This window comes from Symphalangus syndactylus, chromosome 24 (genome assembly GCF_028878055.3).
Source record: "Symphalangus syndactylus isolate Jambi chromosome 24, NHGRI_mSymSyn1-v2.1_pri, whole genome shotgun sequence".
Lineage (NCBI taxonomy): Eukaryota > Metazoa > Chordata > Mammalia > Primates > Hylobatidae > Symphalangus > Symphalangus syndactylus.
The window spans coordinates 8,559,459-8,586,842 of NC_072446.2; the positions used below are offsets into that span (position 1 = coordinate 8,559,459).

The 27,384-nt window shown below is 48.8% G+C and overlaps 1 protein-coding gene across 1 annotated transcript in view; it reads right to left on the minus strand.

Moving 5' to 3' along the window:
• Positions 1–27,384, minus strand: part of PRPF6 (pre-mRNA processing factor 6) — a 50,511-nt gene that overhangs the window by 17,788 nt on the left and 5,339 nt on the right. The window contains exons 4-11 of the mRNA XM_055266488.2: positions 19,024–19,102; positions 17,752–17,928; positions 17,378–17,533; positions 13,826–13,920; positions 13,207–13,363; positions 11,740–11,902; positions 3,027–3,145; positions 1,857–2,075 (exon numbers count right to left, since the gene is read on the minus strand). Coding sequence (XP_055122463.1) covers positions 1,857–2,075; positions 3,027–3,145; positions 11,740–11,902; positions 13,207–13,363; positions 13,826–13,920; positions 17,378–17,533; positions 17,752–17,928; positions 19,024–19,102 — 1,165 coding nt within the window. The remainder of the gene's footprint in view (positions 1–1,856; positions 2,076–3,026; positions 3,146–11,739; positions 11,903–13,206; positions 13,364–13,825; positions 13,921–17,377; positions 17,534–17,751; positions 17,929–19,023; positions 19,103–27,384) is intronic.

A 27,384-nucleotide genomic window follows, 5' to 3' on the forward strand; every position in this document is an offset into this window, starting at 1 on the left:
GTGCTGAGATTATAGGCGTGAGCCACAGCACCCAGCCTCAAATCCATTTTAGACTTACGATATTTTCAACTTACAGTGGGTTTATCAGGATATAAGCCCATAAGTTGAACACCTGTAAATAAAATGTCCAGAAAAAAATGTATAGAGAAAGAAAGTAAAAAAGCAAGGTTAGACAGGCACAGTGGCTCACGCTTGTAATCCCAGCACTTTGGGAGGCCGAGGCAGGTGGATCATCTGAGCTCAGGAGTTTGAGACCAGCCTGAACAACATGGCAAAACCACGTCTCCACAAAAAATAAAAAAAAATTAGCCCGGTGTGGTGGCGCACGCCTGTAGTCTCAGCTACTCAGGAGGCTGAGGCAGGAGAATTGCTTGAACCCAGGAAGCAAATGTGGCAGAGAGCCACGACTGATTGCGCCATACACTCCAGCTTGGGAGGCAGAGACCCACTCTGTCTCAAAAAAACAAAAACAAAAACAAAAGGCTACAGAGGTATGTAAATGGGGAGCAACAACTCATGGATACAGGATTTTTTTCTGGGGTGATGAGAAAGTTCTAAGATTCTGGTGATAGATGCATAGCTCTGTGAATGTACTAAAAAGCACTGAATCGTAAACTTTAAATGGGTGGATTCTATAGAATGCTAATTCTAGCTTAATAAACTGTCATAGGCTGGGCATGGCAGCTGATACCTGTAATCTCAACACTTTGGGAGGCTGAAGTGGTAGGATTGATTAAGGTCAGGAGTTTAAGACCAGCCTGGGCAGCATAACAACACAAAAAATAAAAATAAAAAAATTGGCCAAACATGGTGGCACATGCCTGTAGTCCCAGCCACTTGGGAGGTTAAGGTGGGAGGATCGCTTGAGCCCAGGTCAAGGATGCAGTGAGCCATGAATGCACCACTGCACTCCGGCCTGAGCAACACGGCAAGACCCTGTCTCAAAAGAAAAGAAAAGAAAAGAAAAGAAAAGAAAAGAAAAGAAAAGAAAAGAAAGAAGGAAGGAAGGAGAGAGAGAGAGAGAAAGAAAAAGAAAGAAAGAGAAACAAAGAAAGAAAGACAAACTGTTATAAAATAAAACAGAAAATAGTAATTTCATTATTTATTTTTCTTGAGAGAAACATAACTCAGTGGGTGACTCCTTAAAAGAAGGCATTAGAGGGAACCCAAGCCCTACTTCCTGAGTTAGATGATCTTTGGAAACTTTTCTATAGCCTTAAGTCTACAGACAAAGATAAAAGACAGGGAAGACCAAGGCGGGCAGATTGCTTGAGGTCAGGAGTTTGAGACCAACCTGGCCAACATGGTGAAACCCTGTCTCTTCTAAAAATACAAAAATTAGCTGGGTATGGTGGCGGGTGCCTGTAACCCCAGCTACTCAAGTGGCTGAGGTAGGAGAACTGCTTGATCCCAGGAGGTGGAGGTTGCAGTAAGCCAAGATCATGCCACTGCACTCTAGCCCTCTAGCCTGGGTGACAAAGCGAGACTCCCTCTCAAAAAAAAAAAAAAAAAAAAAAAAAGCATGTGGGGGAGAGGGGAAGAGTAAAAGAAGCCATGAGACTTCCTGTCCTCCTCTCTTAGGTGTATCATTTCTACCAGCAAGGAAATGCAGTCGGGCGTGCACGCACTGAAAGGGCTTCCGAAGGGTTCACCCCAAGACGAACTCCAGGCCTGAATCCATCAAGAGCGACAGTGGGCATGCCCAGGTCCCTCAGGGCCCATCCACACCTGTGCCTGCTTCTGGTTCGGCGCAGGACTCCCCAGTACCATCCAGCAGCCCCCAGTCCTGCGTGGGACTCTCACGTGCGGCATGTACACTGTTAAAGCAGACACCACGACACCCGCCTGCGGCCCACCTGGATCCACTGCTCGCGGTTGATCTCCACACCGTTGGCCCGCAGAGAGGTGATGGCTCGGTCGATGATCTTCTCTACCATCTGCGTGTTCCCATTGGCTTCCTCCAGCTTAGCAGCCGTGATCCAGATATGTCGGTCTGTAGGAATGTTCTCCCGCGCCTTGTTCAAGACCTTGCGGGCATTTTCATAGGTCTCCAGCCTTGCCAGAGCAAGCCAGAGCTATACAGAGAGGACACCAGAAAAAGGAGAGGACGCTGTGCTGGGGGTACAGCTGCAGGCCAGACAGCGACCCGCCCTCCAGCGTGGCCCCATGTTCTTTCTTAGCTCTCGAGAACCATTTGAACATGGCCTGAGAAGTGTTCACAGCAGCACTTCTCACCTGACCAACTGTTCCTTTTATGCTTCTGACTCATTTAGTGACTCTGGTGAGCATCAAAAGATTCTCAGTTGAATGTTCACAAACGCAGCCTTCAGGCACACAGCACGCCAGACCTGATACCAGGGGCTGGCACAGATGAGCAGGATGAGGCTACTGCCCTCACAGGCCAAACACACAGAAGGGTGTTCAGCCTCCTGAAGTTCCCAGACCCTTGGTTCTGCAGCATTCCATCCCTAAGATGTGTATGGGCTTTATTCATTTTTATGTAAATAAAATAAGATTAATGTTGTTTGGAGAATTTCACAATTCCCCTCAGGATAATTAAAGACATACTAGGTATCATAAAACCAAGACTAAAAATCACTGCACAGAATGCTGTGAACTGGAATGCTTAAAACCACAGAAATCCCACTTGGCTTGGAGGCAAAGGGCAGTCACGTGGAGCTGACAGAAAGCAAGGTTTCTATCACCCCGCCACCTTCGGCTCCCACAACACACTCTGGGCTGATGAGAGGAAACGGCCCCTGAGAGAGTGCCCAACAGAGAATTTTCTGTAGTGGTCAGATATGAGCTAAGATTCTCTCTGAGCACAACTAGCGGAGGCCACTGACCACCCTGCCTAGCGGCTGTATACAGAACGGCATCCTGGGGTTCCACACGGCCTTCTGCTCCCAGAAATCGCAGCTGGAGTGAGCTCAATGCTCCACTTACATCATCACTTCCAGACACGGAACCTGGGCTCGGGCCTCGGCCACTTTGGGCTCTGGTGGCCCTGAGCCCGCCAGACTCACCTCCACACTGGTGGGGCAGCACTCCACAGCTCGGCTCAGCATGATTCTAGCGTCTTCAGGCTCTTCCAGTTCAACAGCTGCTTTCCACAAGCGAACCGAGTTTGGAACATGCTCGAGGGCTAGGAAAGGTCAAACAAGAAACCACGTCACAGAAAAGGAGATAAAAGCAGGAGGCTCACGTGGTGAGCATGCTGCTGGTCAGGATGAGACGGACTTCCCTGGTTGACAGTCAGGGACCGCACACCTGCCCTTTATGTGGCTTCCTTCAGGTCTGGGGCAGACAGAAACAAGGACAAACAGAGCATCTTGTGGTAGCAGAAAGCAAGGAAGTGACTGAAGACTGCCGGGGTCACATCAACAGGACTCAGGAAACCAGCAACAACGGGAATGAACCTTGAAAACATGCTGAACAAAAGAAACCAGTCCCAAAACAGTTTATACTGTACAACTCCCTTTATGTGACGTTTGATAAGGCAAAACTAATCTTGGTAAAATAAGTCAGAAGCATGACTGCCAACAAATGGGGATAGTGTGGATTGATTGAGAAGCACCAGGGGACTTTCTGCGGGGATGAAAATGTTTTTGTTTTTGTTTTGAGACAGAGTCTCATTCTATTGCCCAGGCTGGAGTGCAATGGCACAATCTCAGCTCACTGCTACCTCCGCTTCCTGGGTTCAAGTGATTCTCCTGTCTCGGCCTCTGAAGTGGCTGGGACTATAGGTGCGCACCACCACGCCTGGCTAATTTCTGTATTTTTAGTAGGGACGGGGTTTCACCATATTGGCCAGACTGGTCTCAAACTCCTGATCTCAAGTGATCTGCCCGCTTCAGCTTCCCAAAGTGCTGGGATTACGGGAGTGAGCCACGGTGCCCGCCCTGGAAATGCTCTATGCCTTGGTTGAGTGTGGGTTACACGGGTGCATGCACTTGTGAAGACATCAAACTGCACACTTAAGATCTATGTAATTCACTTCAAATATTTATGAAAAATGCCAGTGTCTGAAATACCTCTTTTTTTTTTTTGAGATGGAGTCTCGCTCTGTCGCCAGGCTGGAGTGCAGTGGCGTGATCTCGGCTCACTGCAACCTCTGCCACCCGGGTTCAAGCGATTCTCCTGCCTCGGCCTCCCAAATAGCTGTGAGTACAGGCATGCGGCCACCATGCCCAGCTAATTTTTGTAATTTTAGTAGAGACGGGTTTCACCATGTTGGCCAGGATGGTTTGATCTCTTGACCTCATGATCCGCCCGCCTCGACCTCCCAAAGTGCTGGGATTACAGACATGAGCCACCACGCCCGATCTAAAATATCTCATTATTACATGTTTTCCCTTAAACAAAAATAACTAAAACTTAAAAAAAATTCAAGAACAAACTAGAAGAGACTCCTACTGGACAATGATCGGAGAGTCTGAAGGTCAATAAGCATATTAAGAATATTACCTGCAATGTATTCAAACCCATGAAATACCACAGCATTCAAAAGCTCATAACAAAGCTCCAAGAGACCATTAGTCACCTTTGGAGAATGCTAGAGAACCAACTCATCATCCCGAAAGTTGAAAGGAAACAAATCAAGTATCTATTCTGTCTTTCCCAAATAAACTCAGAATAACCAAATCATGGATATAGGAAAGTTCTTCTTTTTAGAATAATTCTGGCAATAAAAGCAAAAAGAGTGACCTAATTATAATGTCGCCGTTTTGCACACCCTAATGAAGGAACAGATGCGGGCACGGGTCACCAGCCACTGCCAAAGGCAGGAGCTGAAAGGCTGTGGAGAACTCCATGAAGGACACTGGGGCCACTGAGCAGTGGCAGCCTCTGCAGCTCCTGACGCTGCTTGCATTGCCACGAATACTTCCTTGATAAAAAAAGAAAAAAAAAAACAAACACAAAGCTTACTCTTACAAGTCTCCAAATCTACCTTCCAATTTACAAGAGGGTACAGGAAACAGAGGATACAGGAAACGAGACCCACATGAAACAATCTCACGGCTGCAGTGAGCAAACCCCGATGTGAGGAATCTCAAGGAAAAACAACCCAATTCCATCAACAAACCCAGAGAAGACATCAACCAAACGGCAATGTTCAGACTTTGCTTAGATCCTGATTCAAACCAACTGTGTGTACACGTGGTTATGTGTGCATGTGCCCGTGCAGGTACTGACACGACAGCTGGAAAAACATGAACACAGCAGACAATTAATGATGTTAAGAAATTAGGCCAGGCCAGGTGTAGCCCGTAGCTCACGCCTGTAATCCCAGCACTTTGGGAGGTCGAAGCGGGCAGATCACCTGAGGTCAGGAGTTCGAGACCAGCCTGGCCAACACAGTGAAACCTTGTTTCTACTAAAAATACAAAAATTAGCCAGGTATGGTGGCATGCATCTGTAATCCCAGCTACTGGGGAGGCTGAGGCAGGAGAATCGCTTGAACCCAGGAGGCGTAGGTGCAATGAGCTGAGACTGTGCCACTGCACTCTAGCCTAGGTGACAGAGAGAGACTCCAACTCAAAAAAAAAAAAAAAGAAAAAGAATATTAGGCCAGGCAGCTGATTGTGGTGGCTCACACCTATAATCCCAGCATTTTGGGAGGCTGAGGTGGGAGGATCGCTTGAGCCCGGGAGTTTGAGACTAGCCTGGACAACATGGCAAAACCCTGTCTCTACAAAAAAAAATACAAAAATTAGCTGGGCGTGGTGGCATGTACTTGTGGTCCCAGCTAGCTGGGAGGCAGAGGTGGGAGGATCGCTTGAGCCCAGGAGGTGGAGGTTGCAGTGAGCCAAAACTGCACCACTGAACTCCAGCTCCAGCCTAGGCAAAAGAGGGAGACTCAGTCTCAAAAAAAAAAAAAAAAAGAAGAAAAGGGCAGGGCAGGGCAGGGCAGGGGAGGGGAGGGGAGGCGGGGAAGGGAGAGGGCAAGTGAGCTAGCTACGCTCTCCTGCAGGTACCTGCTCTCCTGCTGAGAAACAGCCCCAGGCTGGCTGTGAGGCCCTGGCAGGGAATGAACACTCAGCTAAGAAACATAAAATGACTGAGGAACCTGCTGACCACTCCAGGTGTTACTGACAGACCAAGCCACAAGGTTGGGCAGATGCAGCAGTGGCCTCATAGGGTGGAAATGGCACCCAGGAGATGGTGTGGAAGGGAGGCAGGTGCAGCACAGCTGCCTAAGCCACGGGGCAGACGCCTCCTACACTGGTGGCTGCTCAACCCTTTCCTCCCTCAGCCCACACTTACAACCTCTAGGGAGTTCCTTAGGATCAAGGGACCGAGAAGGCAAAAGTCTGTTGTGGTTTACACATGGTTCTGCACAGCACACTGGCCCTGACACCCTGGCCTTATTATCTGGATGTCCAGTTGACCAACTGAAAGACAGCCAGAAGACGAAGCTATGTGAATTCACTGATTCAGGCAGAACATGGTCTTACCATGCGCCCTTCACTCAGAGCCATGGCCTGGCAGCCCAGTAGAACGCCACAAATGCTGTGAATAGACACCAATCCCGGCTGCATCTCACAGCCAGAACACACGGGTCTAGGAATAAACAGTAATGTCTGAATGGCTCAAGTCCCATCTCCGCTGCCACAAGTTCCGTCTCCGCTGCCACGAGTCCTGTCTCTGCTGCCACGAGTCCCGTCTCTGCCTCTTTGGACCCTCCTGTCAAGAGAGTTAGTCCAAAGGCCGGGTGCGGTGGCTCACATTTGTAATCCCAGCACTTTGGGAGGCCGAGGCGGGTGGATCATGAGGTCAGGAGTTTGAGACCAGCCTGGCCAACACATCTCTATTAAAATGATGGCCAAACCTCATCTCTATTAAAAATACAAAAATTAGTCAGGTGTGGTGGCAGGTGCCTGTAATCCCATCTACTTGGGAGGCCGAGGCAAGAGAATTCCTTGAACCCAGGAGGCAGAGGTTGCAGTCAGCCGAGATCGCACCACTGCACTCTAGCCTGGGTGACAGAGCGAGACTCAGTCTCGGAAAAAAAAAAAAGAGTGAGCTAGTCCAAAGGGAGTATGTGCCGACCAGGGTGCAGGCCACAGCTCCCTCTGGCCTCCTCATGTACCAGGCCTGGCTGGAGAGGCTAACCCTGACTCCCAAAGTGAGACTGAGTTGCTGCCACCCACTGTGGGAGACTATCTAGAAGCCGGTCCTGAATATAGTTTAGTATTTCTACTTCTACCAGTAAAAGTTAATGGGAACTACAGCCACCAAAAAAGCAAAACTACCAACAAGTCAGACCCTTTGGGGATAAAGATATGGGTCCTGGCTGGGCATAGTGGCCCACATCTGCAGTCCCAGCATTCTGGGAGACTGAGGTAGGAGGGTCACTTGAGCCCAGGAGTTTAAAACCAGCCTGGACGACATAGGGAGACCTCGTCTCTACAAAAAATTAAAAACTTAGCCAGGCATGGTGGTATGTCCCTGGAGTCCCAGCTATTCAGGAGGCTGAGACTGGAGGATAGTTTGAGTCTGGGAGGTTGAGGCTCCGGTGACCTATGATCATGCCACTGCACTCCAGCCTAGGCAACAGGGCAAGATCCTGTCTCAAAATAAAAATTATCTGGGCATGGTGGTATCTACCTGTGGTCCCAGCTACTCAAGAGCCAGAAGCAGGAGGATCACTAGAGCCCAGGAGGTTGAGGCTGCAGTGAGCTGATTGCAACACTGCTCTCCAGCCTGGGCAACAGGACGAGGCTCTGTCTAAAACAAAAAAAAAGATTTGGGTTAACTCATCCAGGTCAAGAACCCTGACCATGCAGGGTGATAGCAGAGGGCAGAGCAGTAAAGAAAGAAAGTCCTAACCTCCAACTAGGCGACCAGGCACAGAGAGAAGACACGGAAAGACACAGCTGTTTTTCCTGTGCACTCTCACCTCGCCTGCATGGGAGATGAGTGCTCTATTTGTCTAAATATGAACTACTTCCCTTAATACTTTGTATATTGGTGGAAATGAACTTCACGTCTCTAAAGAACAAAATATTCATGCGGGACTCAATTTATGGAGTCATTAACTTACGACTCCCAGGACTCTGTGTCTTCAGGTTTTGGGAGAGAGCTAACGTATTTCCAATGGTATCTCATCAGAAGCCCACAGGCATGGCACTAAAACCAACCAGGTCACCTTCCCCAGGTGCTTTCGGAAGCCACACGGCACACCACGATACAATGGCCTTCAAGGACTGTGACTTTATGAGCAGAAGGGGAGGACGCACCACAGCCAGCCAACGTATGTGGAGGAAGCACACACCCCTGAAGTTGGCCTAGAACAGGAAAAGAGTATTCTGAATGCTAGACACAGCCAAGAAGACGTGACCGTGCAGAGGCCAACATGCTCTCCGGGGGCCACGTGACTGCAGGGAAGACCCTCGACCTGAACTGTGCCATTCCTGTGCCCCCAGAGGGACACGCTGGCGATGGCCGCTGAAGGATGCCATGCTTCACAGGCCAGAGCATATGGCTTTAGTGTAAAATAACTCCACTTCCACACATCTGCATTAACTAGTGGAGTACATAGCATGTGAGTGCGTTACTGTAGGGGAGCCGCCAGCCAGGCCTCCCCAGGGCACTCTGCACGTGGGACACCCCACCCTGGCCAGGAAGCCCACATGCTGCACCCTCCCCAATCCTGAAAGCCCTCTTCCCTTTTACAGAGGAAGACATGGAAGCTCAGAGGCCTAAGGTTACTCAGCCTCCTCAGGTCTCAAGATCAGCACCCAAAACGCCTATTCTCCCAACAGAGGACTAAGATGCCAGCTCAGCCCAACAGCGACCCCAGGCTTCCTGGCTGGCAGGTGTCCTAAGTCACCGGTGGAGGTAGCTGTCATCTTAATTTCAAAAACCAGACCCTTCAAGCAACGTGTAAGTGTTCACTAATAACCAAATGAAGCAGTGCTGGGCTTCACCCCAGGAAAAGAATAGGGTTTTTGGAAACACTCTTGGGAAAGGGCAGGCCAGGACCAGTATTAGGGGCTGCGGCAAAGGCCATCCTGGAGACCCTGGGTTCCTTCCACCTTAGCCCAGCTTCTCTGCCTGAGAGAGCAGAGCCAGGAGGCCACTCCCTGAGAGGACAGCCGTGGAAACACAGTCCCTCAACACTCCCCAAAGGCCCCCTCCTCCAGCAGCATACTCCCATCTCCAAATCCAAACCAACTGGAACTGAACCCAGACAATCTGGTGGTGAGCAGGGAGTGGCCACAAAGACATTCATGATCATTCATCAAACTGTGGCAGGAAGAATTCAATAGAGCTTTTCTAAGTAAACAATACTAATTACCCAGACTTTCATGGGCTCTTCATCAAAGAACTATTTCTTCCTAGCTGAAAAAAGATAAACTGATTTCTACAAACCAAGACAGGTGTTAACTTTCTGTTCCTGGCCTCATTATAAGAGGCTGTCTCTGGCCGGGCGCAGTGGCTCACGCCTGTAATCCCAGCACTTTGGGAGGCTGAGGCGGGTGGATCACGAGGTCAGGAGATCGAGACCATCCTGGATAACACGGTGAAACCCCGTCTCTACTAGAAATACAAAAAAAATTAGCCAGGCCTAGCGGCAGGTGCTTGTAGTCCCAGCTGCTCAGGAGGCTGCGGCAGGAGAATGGCGTGAACCTGGGAGGCAGAGCTTGCAGAGAGCCGAGGTCGTGCCACTGCACTCCAGCCTGGGCAGCAGAGCGAGACTCTGTCTCAATAAAAAAAAAAAAAGAGGCTGTCTCTGAGCATTCACTGAGCAGCTGGGCTGCGGTGAAGAAACCAGCCCCGACAGAGGAAAGCACGTTCACATGCGAGTGCACAGGGTCAGGGGAACGTGAGTCACAGGCAAGCAGCCTTCACCTGTCTTCCAACAGACGTGGACAGTAGGTGAATGAAACTATATTTGATACGGGGCTTTCTACCAAAGCGCCCTCATCTGCACGGTCCTATCAACACAGAAGCCTCAACGGGATATTTCACTTAAACACATTTGAAAAAACAAGAGCTGGAAAGCTCTCACTGAAAACTGCCCTTGATTCCACAAAATACACCTTATTTTTCCTAGGCTATAAATTCAGGAAAAATAGGCTGGATGCGATGGCTGATGCCTGTAATCCCAGCTCTCTGGGAGATCAAGGCAGGAGGATCACTTGAGGACAGGAGCTTGAGACAAGCTTGGACAACACAGCAAGATCCCATCTCTACCAAAAATTAAAAATAGCTGGGCGTGGGGGTGGCACCTATACTCCCAGCTGTTTAGGAGGCTAAGCTGGGAGGATCGCCTGAGCCTGGGAGGTGGTGGTTGCAGTGAGCCAAGATCGCGCCACTGCACTCCAGCCTGGGTGACAGAGCAAGATGCTGTCTCAAAAAAAAAAAAAAAAAAAAAATCAGACTGGGCACAGTGGCTCATGCCTGTAATCCCAGCACTTTGGGAGGTCAAGGTGGGTGGATCACTTGAGGTGAGGAGTTCAAGACCAGCCTGGTCAACACAGTGAAACCCCGTCTCTACTAAAAATACAAAAATTAATCAGGGGTGGTGGCAGGTACCTGTAGTCCCAGCTACCCAGAAGGCCGAGGCAAGAGGATTGCTTAAACGTGGGAGGCAGAGGTTGCAGTGAGCCAAGATGGTGCCATTGCACTCCAGCCTGGGTGACAAAGTGAGACTCCATCTCAAAAAATAAAAAAAAATTAAAAAAAATAAAAGGCCGGACACAGTGGCTCACGCTTGTAATCCCAGCACTTTGGGAGGCCGAGGCGGGCCGATCACAAGGTCAGGAGATCAAGACCATCCTGGATAACACAGTGAAACCCTGTCTCTACTAAAAATACAAAAAGAAATTAGCCAGGCGTGGTGGCAGGTGCCTGTAGCCCCAGCTACTCGGGAGGCTGAGGCAGGAAAATGGCGTGAACCCGGGAGGCGGAGCTTGCAGTGAGCTGAGATCATGCCACTGCACTCCAGCCTGGGTGACAGAGCAAGACTCCATCTCAAAACAAAAAACCAAAAACAAAAAAAAAGAAGCCACCTGCACAGATTAGCTTCAGAACAGCCCCCTGACTAGCACTTGTTCTGGACCCAGTTCAAGAGCAGCATCTACTACACACTTCCAGGGACAGGAGAAACAGTACTCCTTTTATGAATCCACAGTAAGAAAAATAAACAAACTACCCACAAAAGCTCTATCCTGGCAGGAATCCCTGGATGGAATCAGGTTCCCTGGTAGGCACACCGTCTGTCATTATCTGACCTGAGCTGACGGCACACGGTGCCTCGCAGGAGCAGGAGGCACAGCCTTGTCAGCAGCGGGAAAGAGTTCAATCAACGTGTGGCTCTGGTGCCTTCTCAGGAGAGAAAATCAGTAACATCCACAAAGGGTCTGCACATGCCAGGTGCCGGCTCAGTTCTTCACACAGACAATCTCCAGAGCCCCAGGACACAGGCTTTGAGCTACTATTGTTCTCACCCTGCAGATGAGGGAAGCCTGGACCACAGAGTGACCGCCCAACGCATCCAAGATCACACAGTGGAAAAAGGCAGGAGTGAGGGCTCAACCCAAGCATCCCTTCCAGGATGGGAACTCGCCCACCACAGTCTCCCTCCCCCATGGGGGTCCAAGGGCAGAGGCAACCCAACCTGAGCAAAGGCCTGAAAAACGTCCCTGGTCCCTTATCCACTCTCACCAAAAGCCTGAGCTAGGAGCAGGAAAGCTGCTGAGAGGAGGGGCCCCAAGGAGGGAGGCTCACCTTTCCGAAGAACCCGCTTCTTTGCACGAATGTCCGTTTCCAGCTCTGCTGCTCTGATGTAAATCCTGACAGACTGTGGGAGATGACGGACAGCTTGGGCTACCACGGCCTTGGCTGTGTCCCCAGGCTGCAACCTGGCTGCTTCCAGCCAGACATCTTCACTCTGTGAGGCAAGAGATAGGACCAATAAGGCTCAGTGCAGGCTGGAAGCCACAACAGGGCAGCAGGCACAGATCTCCAGAGCAGATCCTCGGGCCCCAGATTTTACAAAAGCCAATCAACTCAGCCTCTAACACACCTGCACCAGAAGTCGCCCCCTTATAACCACACGCGGGAACATGGCTACCATATGTCTGACTGAAGAACACCTAACGGCTGGGCGCGGTGGCTCACGCCTGTAATCCCAGCACTTAAGGAGGCCGAGGCGGGTGGATCACGAGGTCAGGAGTTTGAGACCAGCCTGGCCAATATGGCAAAACGCTGTCTCTACTAAAAATACAAAAATTAGCCCGGTGTGGTGGCGCATGCCTGTAATCCCAGGTACTCAGGAGGCTGAGGCAGGAGAATCGCTTGAACCCGGGAGGCGGAGGTTGCAGTGAGCTGAGATCACGTCACTGTACTCCAGCCTGGGAGACAGGGCGTGACTCAAAAAAAAAAAAAAAAAAAAAAAAAACATAAACACCACTTTGTGAAAAGAACATGATTTGCCTTCAGGACAACTCCACGGACAAAGCAAAGACTGCGCATCTGCTCGGGTTGTTCTTGTTTTTTTTTTTTGAGACAGAATCTCGCTCTGTCCCCCAGGCTGGAGCGCAGTGGCGCGATCTCAGCTCACTGCAACCTCCACCTACCGAATAGCTGAGATTATGGGCACCTGTCACGACGCCTGGCTAACTTCCGTATTTTTAGTAGAGACAGGGTTTTGCCATGTTGGCCAGGCTGGTCTCTAACTCCTGACCTCAAGTGATCCACCCGCCTCAGCCTCTCAAAGTGCTGAGATTACAGGCGTGAGCCACCGTGCCTGGCCACCATTAGGTGGGTGAAGAGATGACCAACTGAGCTCTTTATGATGAAGCTTAGCCTGCCATTAAACCAGTGGTGGATTCAGGCGTGGTGGTGGGCACCTATAGTGCCAGCTACTCTGGAAGCTGAGACAGGACAATGGTGTGAACCTGGCAGGTGGAGCTTGCAGTGAGCCGAGATGGTGCCACTGCACGCCAGCCTGGGTGACAGAGCAAGACTCCGTCTCAAAAAAAAACAAAAAAACAAAAAACGGTGGAGGATTAGCCTTCACTTCATGTGCAAACAAGCAGGAAAAAGCCCTTGGCTGCTTTTCACATCCTCCCCCAGCCTGTCCTATCACCTATAGTTTCAATACTAAAAGACAGAGATTTGCTCTAACGAGTTTACTCCCGTAGGGGACACAATCACGCAGCCTCCCAGGAAACGCCTCACAGCACGCCTCACCTTGGGGCACATCTCTGTCCCCTTCATGATAAGGTTCCGAGCTACTTGTAGCTTCCCAGTGACTTCTTCCAGGCGGGCTGACGCAATCCAGGCTGGCGGGTGATGAGGGTTCGTCTCCCGAACAGACTTGAGGAGCAGTCGCGCCTTCTTGATATCACTACGAGAGGGAGAGTGCACGCGGCATCAGGCCATACTCTCAGGGGTGCACCCGAGACCGGGGACGAAGGCACCCACTTCACAGTCACAATGTAAGAACTATCAGTCCTGATGTCCTGAGTTACACAAACCAACTCAAAACTTCAGTGCGCACTATTCCAAGCCTGTTTAGCCTCCCCGCAGACAAACGCTGAGAACCGAAGGTCCAGACAGGACATGTGGGACACAGCCGGCTGCTTTCCCGCCCAGCACAGGCAGGGACTTGCAGTATCATATGTAACACATTTAGTGTATGCAATGAATGGATACAGATACATTTCAAATGGAAAAAACAAACTACTCCACTTTATATTTCTTAGAACCACCATGTCACATTTTGACTGCATATTGTCCATATAAAATCCAAAATATCCTAGGCAACTAGAGTCTCCATCCCAGCCCAGCGATTCTGCAAAGCACTCACTTGATGTCTCCTCCGTGTGTCGGGATCATGGAATTTAAATCCGTCAGGTAGCCTTTGGGGTCAACGACGGTCTGTCCACTCACGGAGTCAGACACCTGTGAGACAGGCCAAGCTGAGAGTCAGCTGGACGTGACCAGGTGCAAAACAAAGTTCTCAGAGGGTCCCTGGAGCCCCTCCCACAATCCTGAGAGAGTAGTCAGAAGAAGAAAGAAAACAACCTTCATTTCACTCAGACAACACCTTGTGATAATACTGTATGGAAAAAGACCTTATTATTTTTTTTTTTTTGAGACAGAGTCTCGCTCTGTTGCCCGGGCTGGAGTGCAGTGGCATGATCTCGGCTCACTGCAAGCTCTGCCTCCCAGGTTCACGCCATTCTCCTGCCTCAGCCTCCCAAGTAGCTGGGACTACAGGCACCTGCCACCACACCCGGCTAATTTTTTGTATTTTTAGTAGAGACGGGGTTTCACCGTGTTAGCCAGGATGGTCTCGATCTCCTGACCTCGTGATCCGCCCACCTCGGCCTCCCAAAGTGCTGGGATTACAAGCGTGAGCCAGTGCGCCTGGCCAAGATCTATATTTTTATTTATTTTTTTGAGACAGAGTCTCACTCTGTTACCCAAGCAGGAGTGCAGTGGCAATCACAGCTCAGTGCAGCCTCCAGCTCCTGGGCTCAAGGAATCCTCCTGCCTCAGCCTCCCAAGACTCTGTCTCTACAAAAAAACGTATAATTTTTGGCCAGGTGTGGTGGCTCACGCCTGTAATCCCAGCACTTTGGGAGGCCAAGGTGGGTGGATCACAAGGTCAGGAGTTCGAGACCAGCCTGGACAGGATGGTGAAACCCCATCTCTACTAAAAATACAAAAATTAGCCAGGCGTGGTGGCACGCCTGTAGTCCCAGCTACTCAGGAGGCTGAGGCAGGAGAATCACATGAATCTGGGAGGCAGAGGCTGCAGTGAGCTGAGATCACGCCACTGCCCTCCAGCCTGGGTGACAGAGCAAGACCCCATCTCAAAAAAAAAAACAAAAAAACAAAACATAAAATTTTTATTAAAAAATAAAGAATAGAAAGCAGGGTCTCTGACAAATATCTGTACAACTGTTTTCACAGCAGCATTATTCACAATAGTCAAAAGGTGAAAGTGGTCCAAGTGTCCATCAGCGAATAAACAGGTCAGCGAATGCAGTCCACACACACCAAAGAGTCAAGTCTCATCCTGCCTTAAACAGAACATGCTGGCCGGGGCGCCGGGGCTCATTCCTGTAATCCCAGCACTTTGGGAGGACGAGCCACGCGAATCACTGGAGGTCAGGAGTGCGAGACCAGCCTGGCCAACATGGTGAAATTCCCATCTCTACTAAAAATACAAAAAATCACACTTCTAATCCCAGCATCCTGGGAGGCTGGGGCGAGTGGATCACGAGCTCAGGACATCAAGACCATCCTAGCCAACATGATGAAATCCCGTCTCTACTAAAAATACAAAAATTAGCCAGATGTGGTGGCACACGCCTATAGTTCCAGCTACTGAGGAGGCTGAGGCAGGAGAATCACCTGAACCCGGGAGGCAGACCTTGCAGTGAGCCGAGATCGTGCCACTGCACTCCAGCCCGGGTGACAGTGCCAGGCTCCGTCTCAAAAAAAAAAAAAAATTAGCTGGGCTTGGTGGTGCACACCTGTAGTCCCAGCTACTCGGGAGGCTGAGGTGGGAGAATGATTTGAACCCGGGAGGCGGGGAGCCTGGGTGACAGAGAGAGACTGTCTCAAAAAAAAAAAAAAAAAAAAAAAAAAAAAAAATGCTGACACACGCTGCACCATGAGCTAAGTGAAATAAGCCCATCACAGTAAGGTAAACACCGTATGATTCCAGCCATATGAGATCCAGAGAGCAGTGACACAGAAACAGAAAGAACAGTGGATGCCAGGGGCTGGGGAGAAAGGGCACGGGGACTCAGTGTTTAACAGGTACAGAGTTTCAATTTGGGAAGATGAAAACAGTTCTAGAGATGAATGGTGATGAGGTTGTATTAACAACATGAACATAATTATGTCAGTGAAGGTATGTACAGTCAAGAATGATTAAAATGGTAAATTCTGTGTCACATATATTTTACCACAAAAAAATTACTGTGACAGTTTTATTTATTTATTGAGACAGTCTCACTCCATAACCCAGGCTGGTGTGCAGTGGCGCGATCATAGCCCATGGCAGCCTCAACTCCATGACTCAAGCAATCCTCCCACCTCAGCCTTCTGAATAGCTGGGACTACAGGCACCACCAGGCCCAGCTATTTCTTTTAGTTTTTGTGGAGACGGAGTCTCACCATCACCATGTTGCCCAGGCTGGTCTTGAACTATTGAGCTCAAGCAATCCTCCCGCCTTGGTCTCTCAAAGTGCTAGGAGTACAGGCATGAGTGCCTGGCCCAAAAAGTTTTACAACTTCTATGTAAACAAATTTCAGGCTGGGCATGGTAGTTCACACCTGTAATCTCATCACTTTGGGAGGCCAACGCGGACAGATCACTTGTGCCCAGGAGCTCCAGCCCAGCTTGGGCAACCTAGTGACACCCCACCTCAACAAAAAATACAAAAATTAGTTGGGTATGGTGGCACATGCCTGTAGTCTCAGCTACTTGGTAGGCTGAGGTGGAAGGATTGGCTTAGCCCAGGGAGGTCGAGTCTGTATGTAGCGAGCCATGATTGTGCCACTTTTTGTTTTTGTTTTTTTTTGTTGTTTTTGAGACAGTCTCACTCTGTTGCCCAGGCTGGAGTGCACTGGTGCAATCTTGGCTCACTGCAACCTCCAATGTCCGGGTTCAAGCGATTCTCCTGCCTTAGCCTCCCAAGTAGCTGGGATTACAGGCGCCCACCACCACACCTGGCCAATTTCTGTATTTTTAGTAGAGATGGCGTTTCACCATGTTGGCCAGGCCAAAAGTAGTATGTTCCTTCATGGTTTCTGATATGCATATCAGAAAGAGTTCTGTACTTCACTGGTGTCTAGAGCACCTAGTCACCTACGCATTCCATGCAGGACCACAAGACAATTTACTGAGAGGCAGGAAGAAAACACATTTTTTTAAAAATTATTATTTTATATTTTAAAAAAAGGCCAGGTGCAGTGGCTCACATCTGTAATGCCAGCATTTTGGAAGGCCAAGGCAGACAGATCACCTGAGGTCAGGAGTTCAAGACGAGCCTGGCCAACATGGTGAAACCCCATCTCTACAAAAAATACAAAAATTAGCCAGGTGTGGTGGTGGGCACCTGTAATCCCAGCTGCTCAGGAGGCTGAGTTAGGAGAATCGCTTGAACCCGGGAGGTGGAGGTTGCAGTGAGCCAAGATCACGCCATTGCACTCCAGCCTCTGGGTGACAGAGCAAGACTCTGCCTCAAAATTTTAAAAATCTGCAGAATTATTCAGGCAAAAATCAAGCCAAAAAAAAAAAAAAAAAAAGGAGGAGGAGGAGAAGAAGGAGAAAAAGAAAACAAAACAAAATTAAAATGTCTAAAACTGTCTACAGGAAAATGCTGTGTGACAAACTCACCTGACTCAGCCTCATGTCCATCAGAGTGTTCCTCGCTTGGCCAATCTTCCTCATGTCCAGCTCACCAGTGCCAGGTGTCATCAATCCTGGTGTCATTCCACCTGGGTATGGAGTGTTTAGTCCACCTGGATAGGGTGTGTTAAGACCTCCAAATTGCTGGAGGAGAAGAGAGGAAAGGCAAGAATAAAACAATGGTTTGCATTTCATGCCCAAGAAATTTACTCTCTGAAATACTTCCCCAGCGGCCTGACATATGCACAGCTGTGCAGACTCAGCCACAGCACAGCCATGACCTGCAGAAGCACTGAATCCAACACCACCCACCATTCCTGCCACCGATATAACAAGACATGTGCCCGTTTTTGGATGCTCACAGTTTGTCGGGGATCCACTGAGGTATGGTTCTCTCCGGTCTGTAAATGTTTGGCAAAGAAGCTGTCGGGAACAGGGGTCAGCTTCTCATAGCGTGGGTTCCGCTGGCGCTTGTTTCTGGCATCGCCAACCTCAGGGATGCTCAGCCACTCTTCTTCCGTGACTTCCGCCAACTTCCTCTGGAAATGTCCAGACCCCAGAAACATTAATTTTCTGACAGAATTTCATGTGCCCAGGTAGGACCATGCCCTCCCTCACCTCTAGCCTCCAGATCGCCAAGCTTTAGAAGGGATTTTGATGCAGCAATTGTTTTTACTTTTGTTTTGAGATGGGTCTCATTCTGTTGCCCAGGCTGGATTCAGTGGCACAATCACAGCTCACTGCAGCCTCAACCTCCCAGGCTCAAGTGATCCTCCCACTTCAGCTTCTCAAGTTGCTGGGACCACAAGCGTGGGCCACCATGCCTGGCTAAGTTTTTATTTTTTGTAAAGACAGGTTCTCCCCAAGGCTGGTCTCAAACTCCTGGGCTCAAGTGATTCTCCCACCTCAGCCTCCCAAAGTGCTGAGATTACAGGTGTGAGCCACTGTACCCAGCCCCAAAAATAGTTTTCTACTACACTTAGAAAAATCAACTTATTGGATCTGCTCAACTTCACTAAAATGTAAATTATTCTCTCAAAGCCCAGGGGACAGAGTTTAGAAAATCTTACATATAAATGGGGCCAGACGTGGTGGCTCACGCCTGTAATCCCAGCCATTTGGAAGGCCGAGGTGGGCAGATCACTAGAGGTCAGGAGTTCGAGACCAGCCTGGCACACATGGCGAAACTCTGTCTCTACTAAAAATATAAAAATTAGCTGGGTATGGTGGCAGGCGCCTGTAATCCCAGCTACTTAGGAGGCTGAGGCACGAGAATTGCTTGAACCTAGGGGGTGAAGGTTGCAGTGAGCTGAGACCACGCCACTGCACTCCAGCCAGGGCAACAGTCAGACTGCCTCAAAAAAAGAAAGAAAGAAAGAAAATCTTAGATATAAATGGAGTCAAAATTACAAAGAAAATAAGTTCATTTATCCTACCTTTTACGGTAGGGGTTTTTTTTTTTTTACACACATATAATTAAACATACTGAAGCAAGCACTTTCTTCTTCTAAGCAATGACCCTCTAAATTAAAAACGTAAAGTCTCATCAATTCCACGTAACAGCAGTCTGAGTCTCTGCGGGTTAGGGTAAGAGCGTTAGAAACCGCACCCCATTCACCACTTCATCGGCTCACCTTGAGGTCTGAGAACTGCTGTTGGATTTTGGGGCGTTCCATACGATATTTCTCTATTTCTTCTTTCTCCCTTTGCTCCCTAGGAAATAAAACATGCACACATCAGAAACACTGCATGTCTGTTCTGAGGCAAATTTATTATCCATCTCAATTAAATCACCAAAAAGAACAATTCCATACTCTTAGCAGCTAAATCAAATACACATACACACACACACACACATATATATATATATATTTTTTTTTTGAGATGGAGTCTTGCTCTGTCGCCCAGGCTAGAGTGCAGTGGTGCGATCTCAGCTCACTGCAACCTCCACCTCCTGGGTTTAAGTGATTCTCCTGCCTCGGCCTCCCAAGTAGCTGGGATTACAGATGCCCACCACCACTCCCAGCTAATTTTTGTATTTTTAGTAGAGACGGGATTTCACCATCCTGGCCAGGCTGTTCTTGAACTCCTGACCTTGGCCTGATCCACCCACCTTGGCCTCCCAAAGTGCTGGGATTACAGGTGTGAGCCACCATGCCCAGCCCAAATCAAATATATTTTAAGGTAATTATGAATACATTCTTAGCTGGGCACGGTAGCACACACCTGTAATCACAGCTACTTGGGAGGCTGAGGCAGAAGAATCATTTGAACCCAGGAGGCAGAGGGTGCAGTGAGCTGAGATCGCACCACTGCACTCCAGACTGGGCGACAGAGAGAGACTCTGTCTCTAAATAAATAAATATAAATACATTCGTAAGTCTAATAATTCAATTATCCACCAAATAAAAACACGCAGAAATTCATTAAAATAAAAAAAAAAGATCTTACTTTGATCTAAATACCTCCATTTGGACATGAGTATATTTACTGCTTGAAAATTCACAAAATCCCAAAGGTAGGACCATCCTATAAACACCTAAGAAGGCCAGGTGTAGTGGCTCACGCCTGTAATCCCAACGCTTTGGGAGGCCAAGGTGGGCAGATCACCTGGGGTCAGGAGTTCAAGCCTGGCCAATGTGGTATTGGCCAATGTAGTATTGGCCCGTCTATACTAAAAATATGAAAATTAGGGCCGGGCGCGGTGGCTCACGCCTGTAATCCCAGCACTTTGGGAGGCCGAGGCGGGCGGATCACGAGGTCAGGAGATCGAGACCATCCTGGCTAACACGGTGAAACCCCGTCTCTACTAAAAATACAAAAAATTGGCCGGGCGAGGTGGCAGGCGCCTGTAGTCCCAGCTACAAGGGAGGCTGAGGCAGGAGAATGGCGTGAACCCCGGGGGGCGGAGCCTGCAGTGAGCCGAGATTGCGCCACTGCACTCCAGCCTGGGTGAAAGAGCGAGACTCCGTCTCAAAAAAAAAAAAAAAAAAATATGAAAATTAGCCAGGCATGGTGGCGCGTGCCTGTTATCTCAGCTACTCAGGAGGCTGAGGTAGGAGAACTGCTTGAACCCAGGAGGCAGAAGTTGCAGGGGGCCAAGATCATGCCATTGCACTCCAGCCCGGGTGACAAGAGTGAAACTTCGTCTCAAAAAAATAAAAATAAAAATTAGCTGGGCATGGTGGTGGGCACCTGCAATCCCCAGCTACCTGGGAGACTGAGGCAGGAGAATCATTTGAATCCAGGAGGTGGAGGTTGCAGTGAGCCAATCTAGCCTGGGTGACAGAGCGAGACCTTGTCGCAAAAAAAAAAAAAAACCACCTAAAAGGAAAAACAGTAGCTATCCTAATTACTACCAAACACTCTACTGAACTCATCCCTCCTTTCCCTCCTTGCTTCCTTCTCTTCCAAGTAAATAGTTCACCTCTAACAACCAACTCAGCTCAGCGGCACAGCTCTATGTGCCAGAACAGTTTGCATCACCCATGTAATTGTACTTCAGTGTTGAGACTACGTGTGAGGATACGGTATTCACAGTACTGTTCTTCCTACTTGTTTGTATTATGACAGTTTTCAGAATAAAAAGTTTTAATACACTACTTTTTTTTTTTTTTTTGAGACAGAGTCACACTCTGTCACCAGGCTGGAGTACAGTGGCGCGATCTCGGCTCACTGCAACCTCCGCCTCCTGGGTTCAAGTGATTCTCGTGCCTCAGCCTCCCGAGTAGCTGGGATTACAGGCACGCACCACCACACCCAGCTGATTTTTGTATTGTTAGTAGAGACGGGGTTTCACCATGTTGGCCAGGATGGTCTCGATCTCCTGACCTCATGATCTGCCTGCCTCAGCCTTCCAAAGTGCTGGGATTATAGGTGTGAGCCACTGTGCCCAGCCAAGTACACTACTTTTTAAAAACATTTAATTTAATGACTTTCTACATGGGTCCACATCACCTGCTGTTTTTTGTTTTGTTTTTGTTTTACAGACAGGGTCTTGCTCTGCTGCCCAGGCTGGAACACAGTGGTATAATCATAGCTCACTGTAGCCTCAAACTCCTAGGCTCAAGCGATCCTCCTGCCTCAGCCTTGGGAATGTAGCTGGAACTACAGGCATGTGCCACTGGCTAATTTTAACTTTCTTTTTGTAGAGACAGGGTTTCACTATGTTGCCCAGGCTGGTCTCGAACTCCTAGACTCAAGTGATCCTCCCGTCTTGGCCTCCCAAGGTACTAGGATACACATGTAAGCCACTGCACCCAGCCTGATGTTTTTTAAAATGCATTAGCCCTGGAGGTTCCAATCAATCTTTAAAATGTAGGGCTGAGTGTAGTGACTCATGCCTGTAAACCTAGCACTTTGGGAGGCCAAGGTTAGGGGAGGCAGGTGGATCACTTGAGGCCAGGAGTTCAAGACCAGCCTTGGCAACACAGACAAAAATTATCTGGGTGTGAGCCGGGCGCGGTGGCTCAAGCCTGTAATCCCAGCACTTTGGGAGGCCAAGGCAGGCAGATCACGAGGTCAGGAGTTCAAGACCAGCCTGGCTAACACTGGTGAAACCCCGTCTCTACTAAAAATACCCGTCTCGACAAAAATCAGCCGGGCGTGGTGGTGCACGCCTGTAATCCCAGCTACTTGGGAGGCTGAGGCAGGAGAATCACTTGAACCCTGGAGGCAGAGGTTGCAGTAAGCCGAGATCGTGCCATTGCACTCCAGTCTAGGCAACAGAGTGAGACTCCATCTCAAAAAAAAAAAAAAGAAAAAAGAAAAAAGAAAAATTAGCTGGGTGTGGTAGCACATGCTTGTAATCCTAGCTACCTGGAAGGCTAAAGCAGGAGAATTGCTTGAGCCAGGAATTCAAGGTTGCACGGAGTTATAATCAAGCCACTGTACTCCACCCTGGGTGACAGAGTAAGATCCTGTATCCAAAAAAAAAAAAAAAAAAGTAAAATGCAATGCCATTCACATTTAATTACTATAGATATAAATTTATGCACGATGATTTAATAACAAGCTTCTAAAAAGATTTCCAGGCCAGGCACATTGGCTTATGTCCATAATCTCAGCACTCGGGGAGGCCCAAGGATATGGTTTGCATCTGTGTCCCCATCAAATCTCATGCTGAATTATAACTCCCAATGTTTGAGATGGGGCCTGGTGGGAGGTCACTGAGTCATGAGGGCAGATCCCCGACGGCCTGGTGCTGTCCTCGAGACAGCAAGTTTACGTCAGGCAAGATCTAGTTGTTTAAAGCGTGTGGCAAGACTTGGCACGGTGGCTCATGCCTGTAATTCCAACACTTTGGGAGGCTGAGGTGGGCGGATCACTTGGGGTCAGGATTTCAAGACCGGCCTGGCCAACATGGTAAAACCCTGTCTCTACTAAAAACACAAAAATGAGCCAGGTGTGGTGGCACGTGCCTATAATCCCAGCTACTTGGGAGGCTGAGGCCGGAGAATCACTTGGGCCTGGGAGACTCAAAAAAATAAATAAAATTCCAGAAGAACTATATTTTACTATTCTAAAATTTTCTTCAAAAAATAAAATATCCTACATACATCAAAGGAAGTTATGATTACATGTATAAAAAGCAACAGAGCTGGGCGCAGTGGCTCACATCTGTAATCCCAGCACTTCGGGAGGCCAAGGTGGGTGGAGCACAACGCCAGGAGTTTGAGACCATCCTGGCCAACACGGTGAAACCCCGTCTCTACTAAAAATACAAAAACTAGCCAGGCGTGGTGGCAGGCACCTGTAATCCCAGCTACTTGGGAGGCTGAGGCAGGAGAATTGCTTGAACCCGGGAGGCAGAGGTTGCAGTGGGCCGAGATAAAAAAAGCAACAGAAAGAGGAAATGAGTCAAAACGTTAACTGTTACTTTCTAGACTTACGAATAAATGTTATGCTTTTACCCATACTTACTCTTATTTTCCTAATATTCTACAATGAGAACTTCTTATTTTTTTCCTTTTTGAGACAGTCTCTGTGGCCCAGGCTGGAGTGCAGTAGCGCACTCTTGGCTCACGGGAGCGAGCCACCACACCTGGCTTCCGTTCGTCCATTTTTGCTTTGGTTGCCTGTGCTTGTGGGGTATTCCTCAAGAAATCTTTGCCTAGTCCAATGTCCTGTAGAGTTTCTCCAATGTTTTCTTCTAGTAGTCTCATAGTTTGAGGTCTTAAAGTCTTTTGATTTTTGTATGTGGCGAGAGAGGGGTCTAGTTTCATTCTTCTGCATATGGATATCCAGTTTTTCCAGCACCATTTATTGAAGAGATTGTCTTTTCCCTAAATATTCCTGGTACCTTTGTCAAGAATGAGTTCACTGTAGATGTATCTATTTGTTTCTGGGTCCATTCTGTTCCATTGGTCTATGTGTCTGTTTTTCTGCCAGTACTATGCTGTTTTTGTTACTACAGCTCTGTAGTATAATTTGAAGTCAAGTATTCCTCCAGTTTTGTTCCTTTTGCTCAGGATAGCTTTGGCTATTCTGGGTCTTTTTTGGCTCCAGGTACATTTTAGAATTATTTTTTCTTTTTTTTTTTTTTGAGACAGAGTCTCACTCTGTTGCCCAGGCCGGAGTGCAATGGCACGATCTCAGCTCACTGCAACCTCTGCCTTCCAGGTTCAAGTGATTCTCCTGCCTCAGCCTCCAAAGTAGCTGGGATTACAGGCACCCACCACGATGCCCAACTAATTTTTGTATTTTTAGTAGAGATGGGGTTTGGCCAGGCTGGTCTCGAACTGCTGACCTCAAGTGATCCACCTGCCTCGGCCTCCCAAAGTGTTGGGATGACAGGCATGAGCCACTGCACCTGGCTATTTTTTCACTATCTGTTAATAATGTCCCCAGTATTTTGATATGGATTGCACTGAATCTGTAAATTACTTTGGGTAGTATGGATATTTTATTTTATTTTAAGATGGAGTCTCACTCTGTTACCCAGGCTGGAGTGCAGTGGTGCAATCTCAGCTCACTGCAACCTCGACCTCCTGGGTTCAAGTGATTCTCCTGCCTCAGCCTCCCAACTAGCTGGGACTACAGGCATGCGCCATCACGCCCGGCTAATTTTTGTTTTTTGTTTTTGTTTTTTTTTTGAGACAGTCTTGCCCCGTCACTCAGGCTGGAGTGCAGGGGCACAATCTCAGCTCACTACAACCTTTGCCTCCTGGGTTCAAGCAATTCTCTTGCCTCAGCCTCCTGAGTAGCTGGGATTACAGACGTGTGCCACTACACCCAGCTAATTTTTGTATTTTTAGTAAAGACAGGGTTTCACCATGTTGGTCAGCCTGGTCTCAAACTCCTGACCTCAAGTGATCCACCCACCTCACTTTCCCAAGGTGCTGGGATTACAGGCATGAGTCACAGCGCCCGGCAACTTTTGTATTTTTTTAGTAGAGACAGGGTTTCACCACGTTGGCCAGGCTGACCTCCAGTCATCCACCTGCCTTGGCCTCCCAAAGTTCTGGGATTACAGGTGTGAGCCACCGCGCCTGGCCATTTTTGTATTCTTAATAGTGACGGGGTTTCTCTATGTTGGCCAGGCTGGTCTCAAACTCCTGAACTCAGGTGATCCACCCACCCTCAGCCTCCCAAAGTGCTGGGATTACAGGTGTGAGCCACCGCACCTGGGGGCATAGCCTGCAACTTTAATGAATTTGTCAGCTCCAATAGTGTTTTGGTAGAGTCTTTAGGGTTTTCTAAATATAAGATCATATCATCTGCAAACAAGGATAATTTAACTTCTTCTTTTCCAATCTGGATGCCCTTTATTTATTTCTCTGGTCCGACTGCTCTAGCTAGGACTTCCAGTACTATGTTGAATCACAGTGGTGTAAGTGGGCATCCTTGTTGTGTTCCACTTCTTAGAGAAAAGGCTTTCAGTTTTTCCCCATTCAGCATGATACAACCTGTGGGCCTACTGTATGTGGCTTTTTTTTTTTCTTTGTGACACAGTCTCGTTGTGTTGCCCAGGCTGGAGTGCAGCGGCACAATCTCGGCTCACTGCAACTTCCACCTCCCTAGTAGCTGAAATTATAGGCCTGAGCCACCACACCCAGCTAATCTTTGGATTTTTAGTAGAGACAGGGTTTTACCATGTTGGTCAGGATGGTCTCAAACTCCTGACCTCAAATGATCTGCCTGCCTGGGCCTCCCAAAGGGCTGTGATTACAGGTGTGAATCACCCCACCCAGCTGTATATAGCTTTTATTGTGTTATGTTCCTTTTTTTTTTTTTGAGACAGGGTCTCGCTCTGTTGCCCAGGCTGAAGTGTGGTGGTGTGATCTTGGCTCACTGCAACCTCTGCCTCCTGGGCCCAAGTAATCCTCCCATCTCAGCCTCCTGAGTAGCTAGGACTACAGGTGTGTGCCACAAAGCCTGGCTAATTTTTTTTTTTTTTTTTTTTTTGAGACGGAGTCTCGCTCTGTCGCCCAGGCTGGAGTGCAGTGGTGCAATCTCGGCTCACTGCAAGCTCCGCCTCCCGGATTCACGCCATTCTCCTGCCTCAGCCTCTCCGAGTAACTGGGATTACAGGCGCCCGCCACCACGCCTGGCTAATTTTTTTTGTATTTTTAGTAGAGACGGGGTTTCACCGTGGTCTCGATCTCCTGACCTTGTGATTCGCCCGCCTCGGCCTCCCAAAGTGCTGGGACTACAAGCGTGAGCCACCATGCCCGGCCATTTTTGTATTTTTTTGTAAAGAAAGGGTATTACTCTCTTGCCTAGGCTGGTCTCAAACGCCTGAGATCAAGCAGTCCTCCCGCCTCAGCCTCCCAAAGTGCTGGGATTACAGATGTGAGCCACCATGCCCAGCCTGAGGTATGTTTCTTCTTTTTTTTTTTTTTTTTTTTTTTTTTGAGGCAGAGTCTCGCTCTGTTGCCCAGGCTGGAGTGCAGTGGCGCAATCTCGGCTCACTGCAAGCTCCGCCTCCCAGGTTCACGCCATTCTCCTGCCTCAGCCTTCCGAGTAGCTGGGACTACAGGCACCTGCCACCGCGCCCGGCTAATGTTTTGTATTTTTAGTAGAGACGGGGTTTCACTGTGTTAGCCAGGATGGTCTCAATCTCCTGACCTCGTGATCCACCCGTCTCGGCCTCCCAAAGTGCTGGGATTACAGGCATGAGCCACCGTGCCCGGCCGAGGTATGTTTCTTCCATACCCAGTTTTTCGAGAGTTTTTATCATCAAGGAATGTTGAATTTTATCAAGTGCATTTTCAGAATCAATTAAAATGATCAGGCCGGGCACAGAGGCTCAGGCCAGGCACGGTGGCTCACGCCTGTAATCCTAGCACTTTGGGAGGCTGAGGCAGGCAGATCACGAGGTCAGGAAATCAAGACCATCCTGGCTAACACAGTGAAATCCCATCTCTACTAAAAATACAAATACAAAAAATTAGCTGGGCGTGGTGGCAGGCGACTGCAGTCCCAGCTACTCAGGAGGCTAAGGCAGTAGAATCACTTGAACCTGGGAGGTGGAGGTTGCAGTGAGCTGAAACTGCGCCACTGCACTCCAGCCTGGGCAACACAGCGAGACTCCGTCTCAAAAAAAAAAAAAAAAAATGATCGTATGGTTTTTGTCCTTCATTCTGTTGATATGATGTATTAACACTGATTAATTTGCATATGTTGAAACACCCTTGCACTTGTATCCCTGGAGAAAATGCCACTTGGTCATGATGAACGATCTTTTTTTTTTTTGAGATGGAGTCTTGCTCTGGTCTCCCAGGCTAGAGTGCAATGTCGTGACCTCAGCTCACTGCAACCTCCACCTCCCCAGTTCAAGCGATTCTCTTGCCTCAGCCTCCCAAGTAGCTGGGATTACAGGCATACACCACCCACCAGGCCCGGCTAAATTTTGTATTTTTAGTAGAGACTGGGTTTCACTAGGTTGGCCAGACTGGTCTGGTCATCTGATCCTGACTTCAGATGACCCATGATCCGCCCACCTCGGCCTCCAAAAGTGCTAGAATTACAGGCGTGAGCCACTGTGCTTGGCC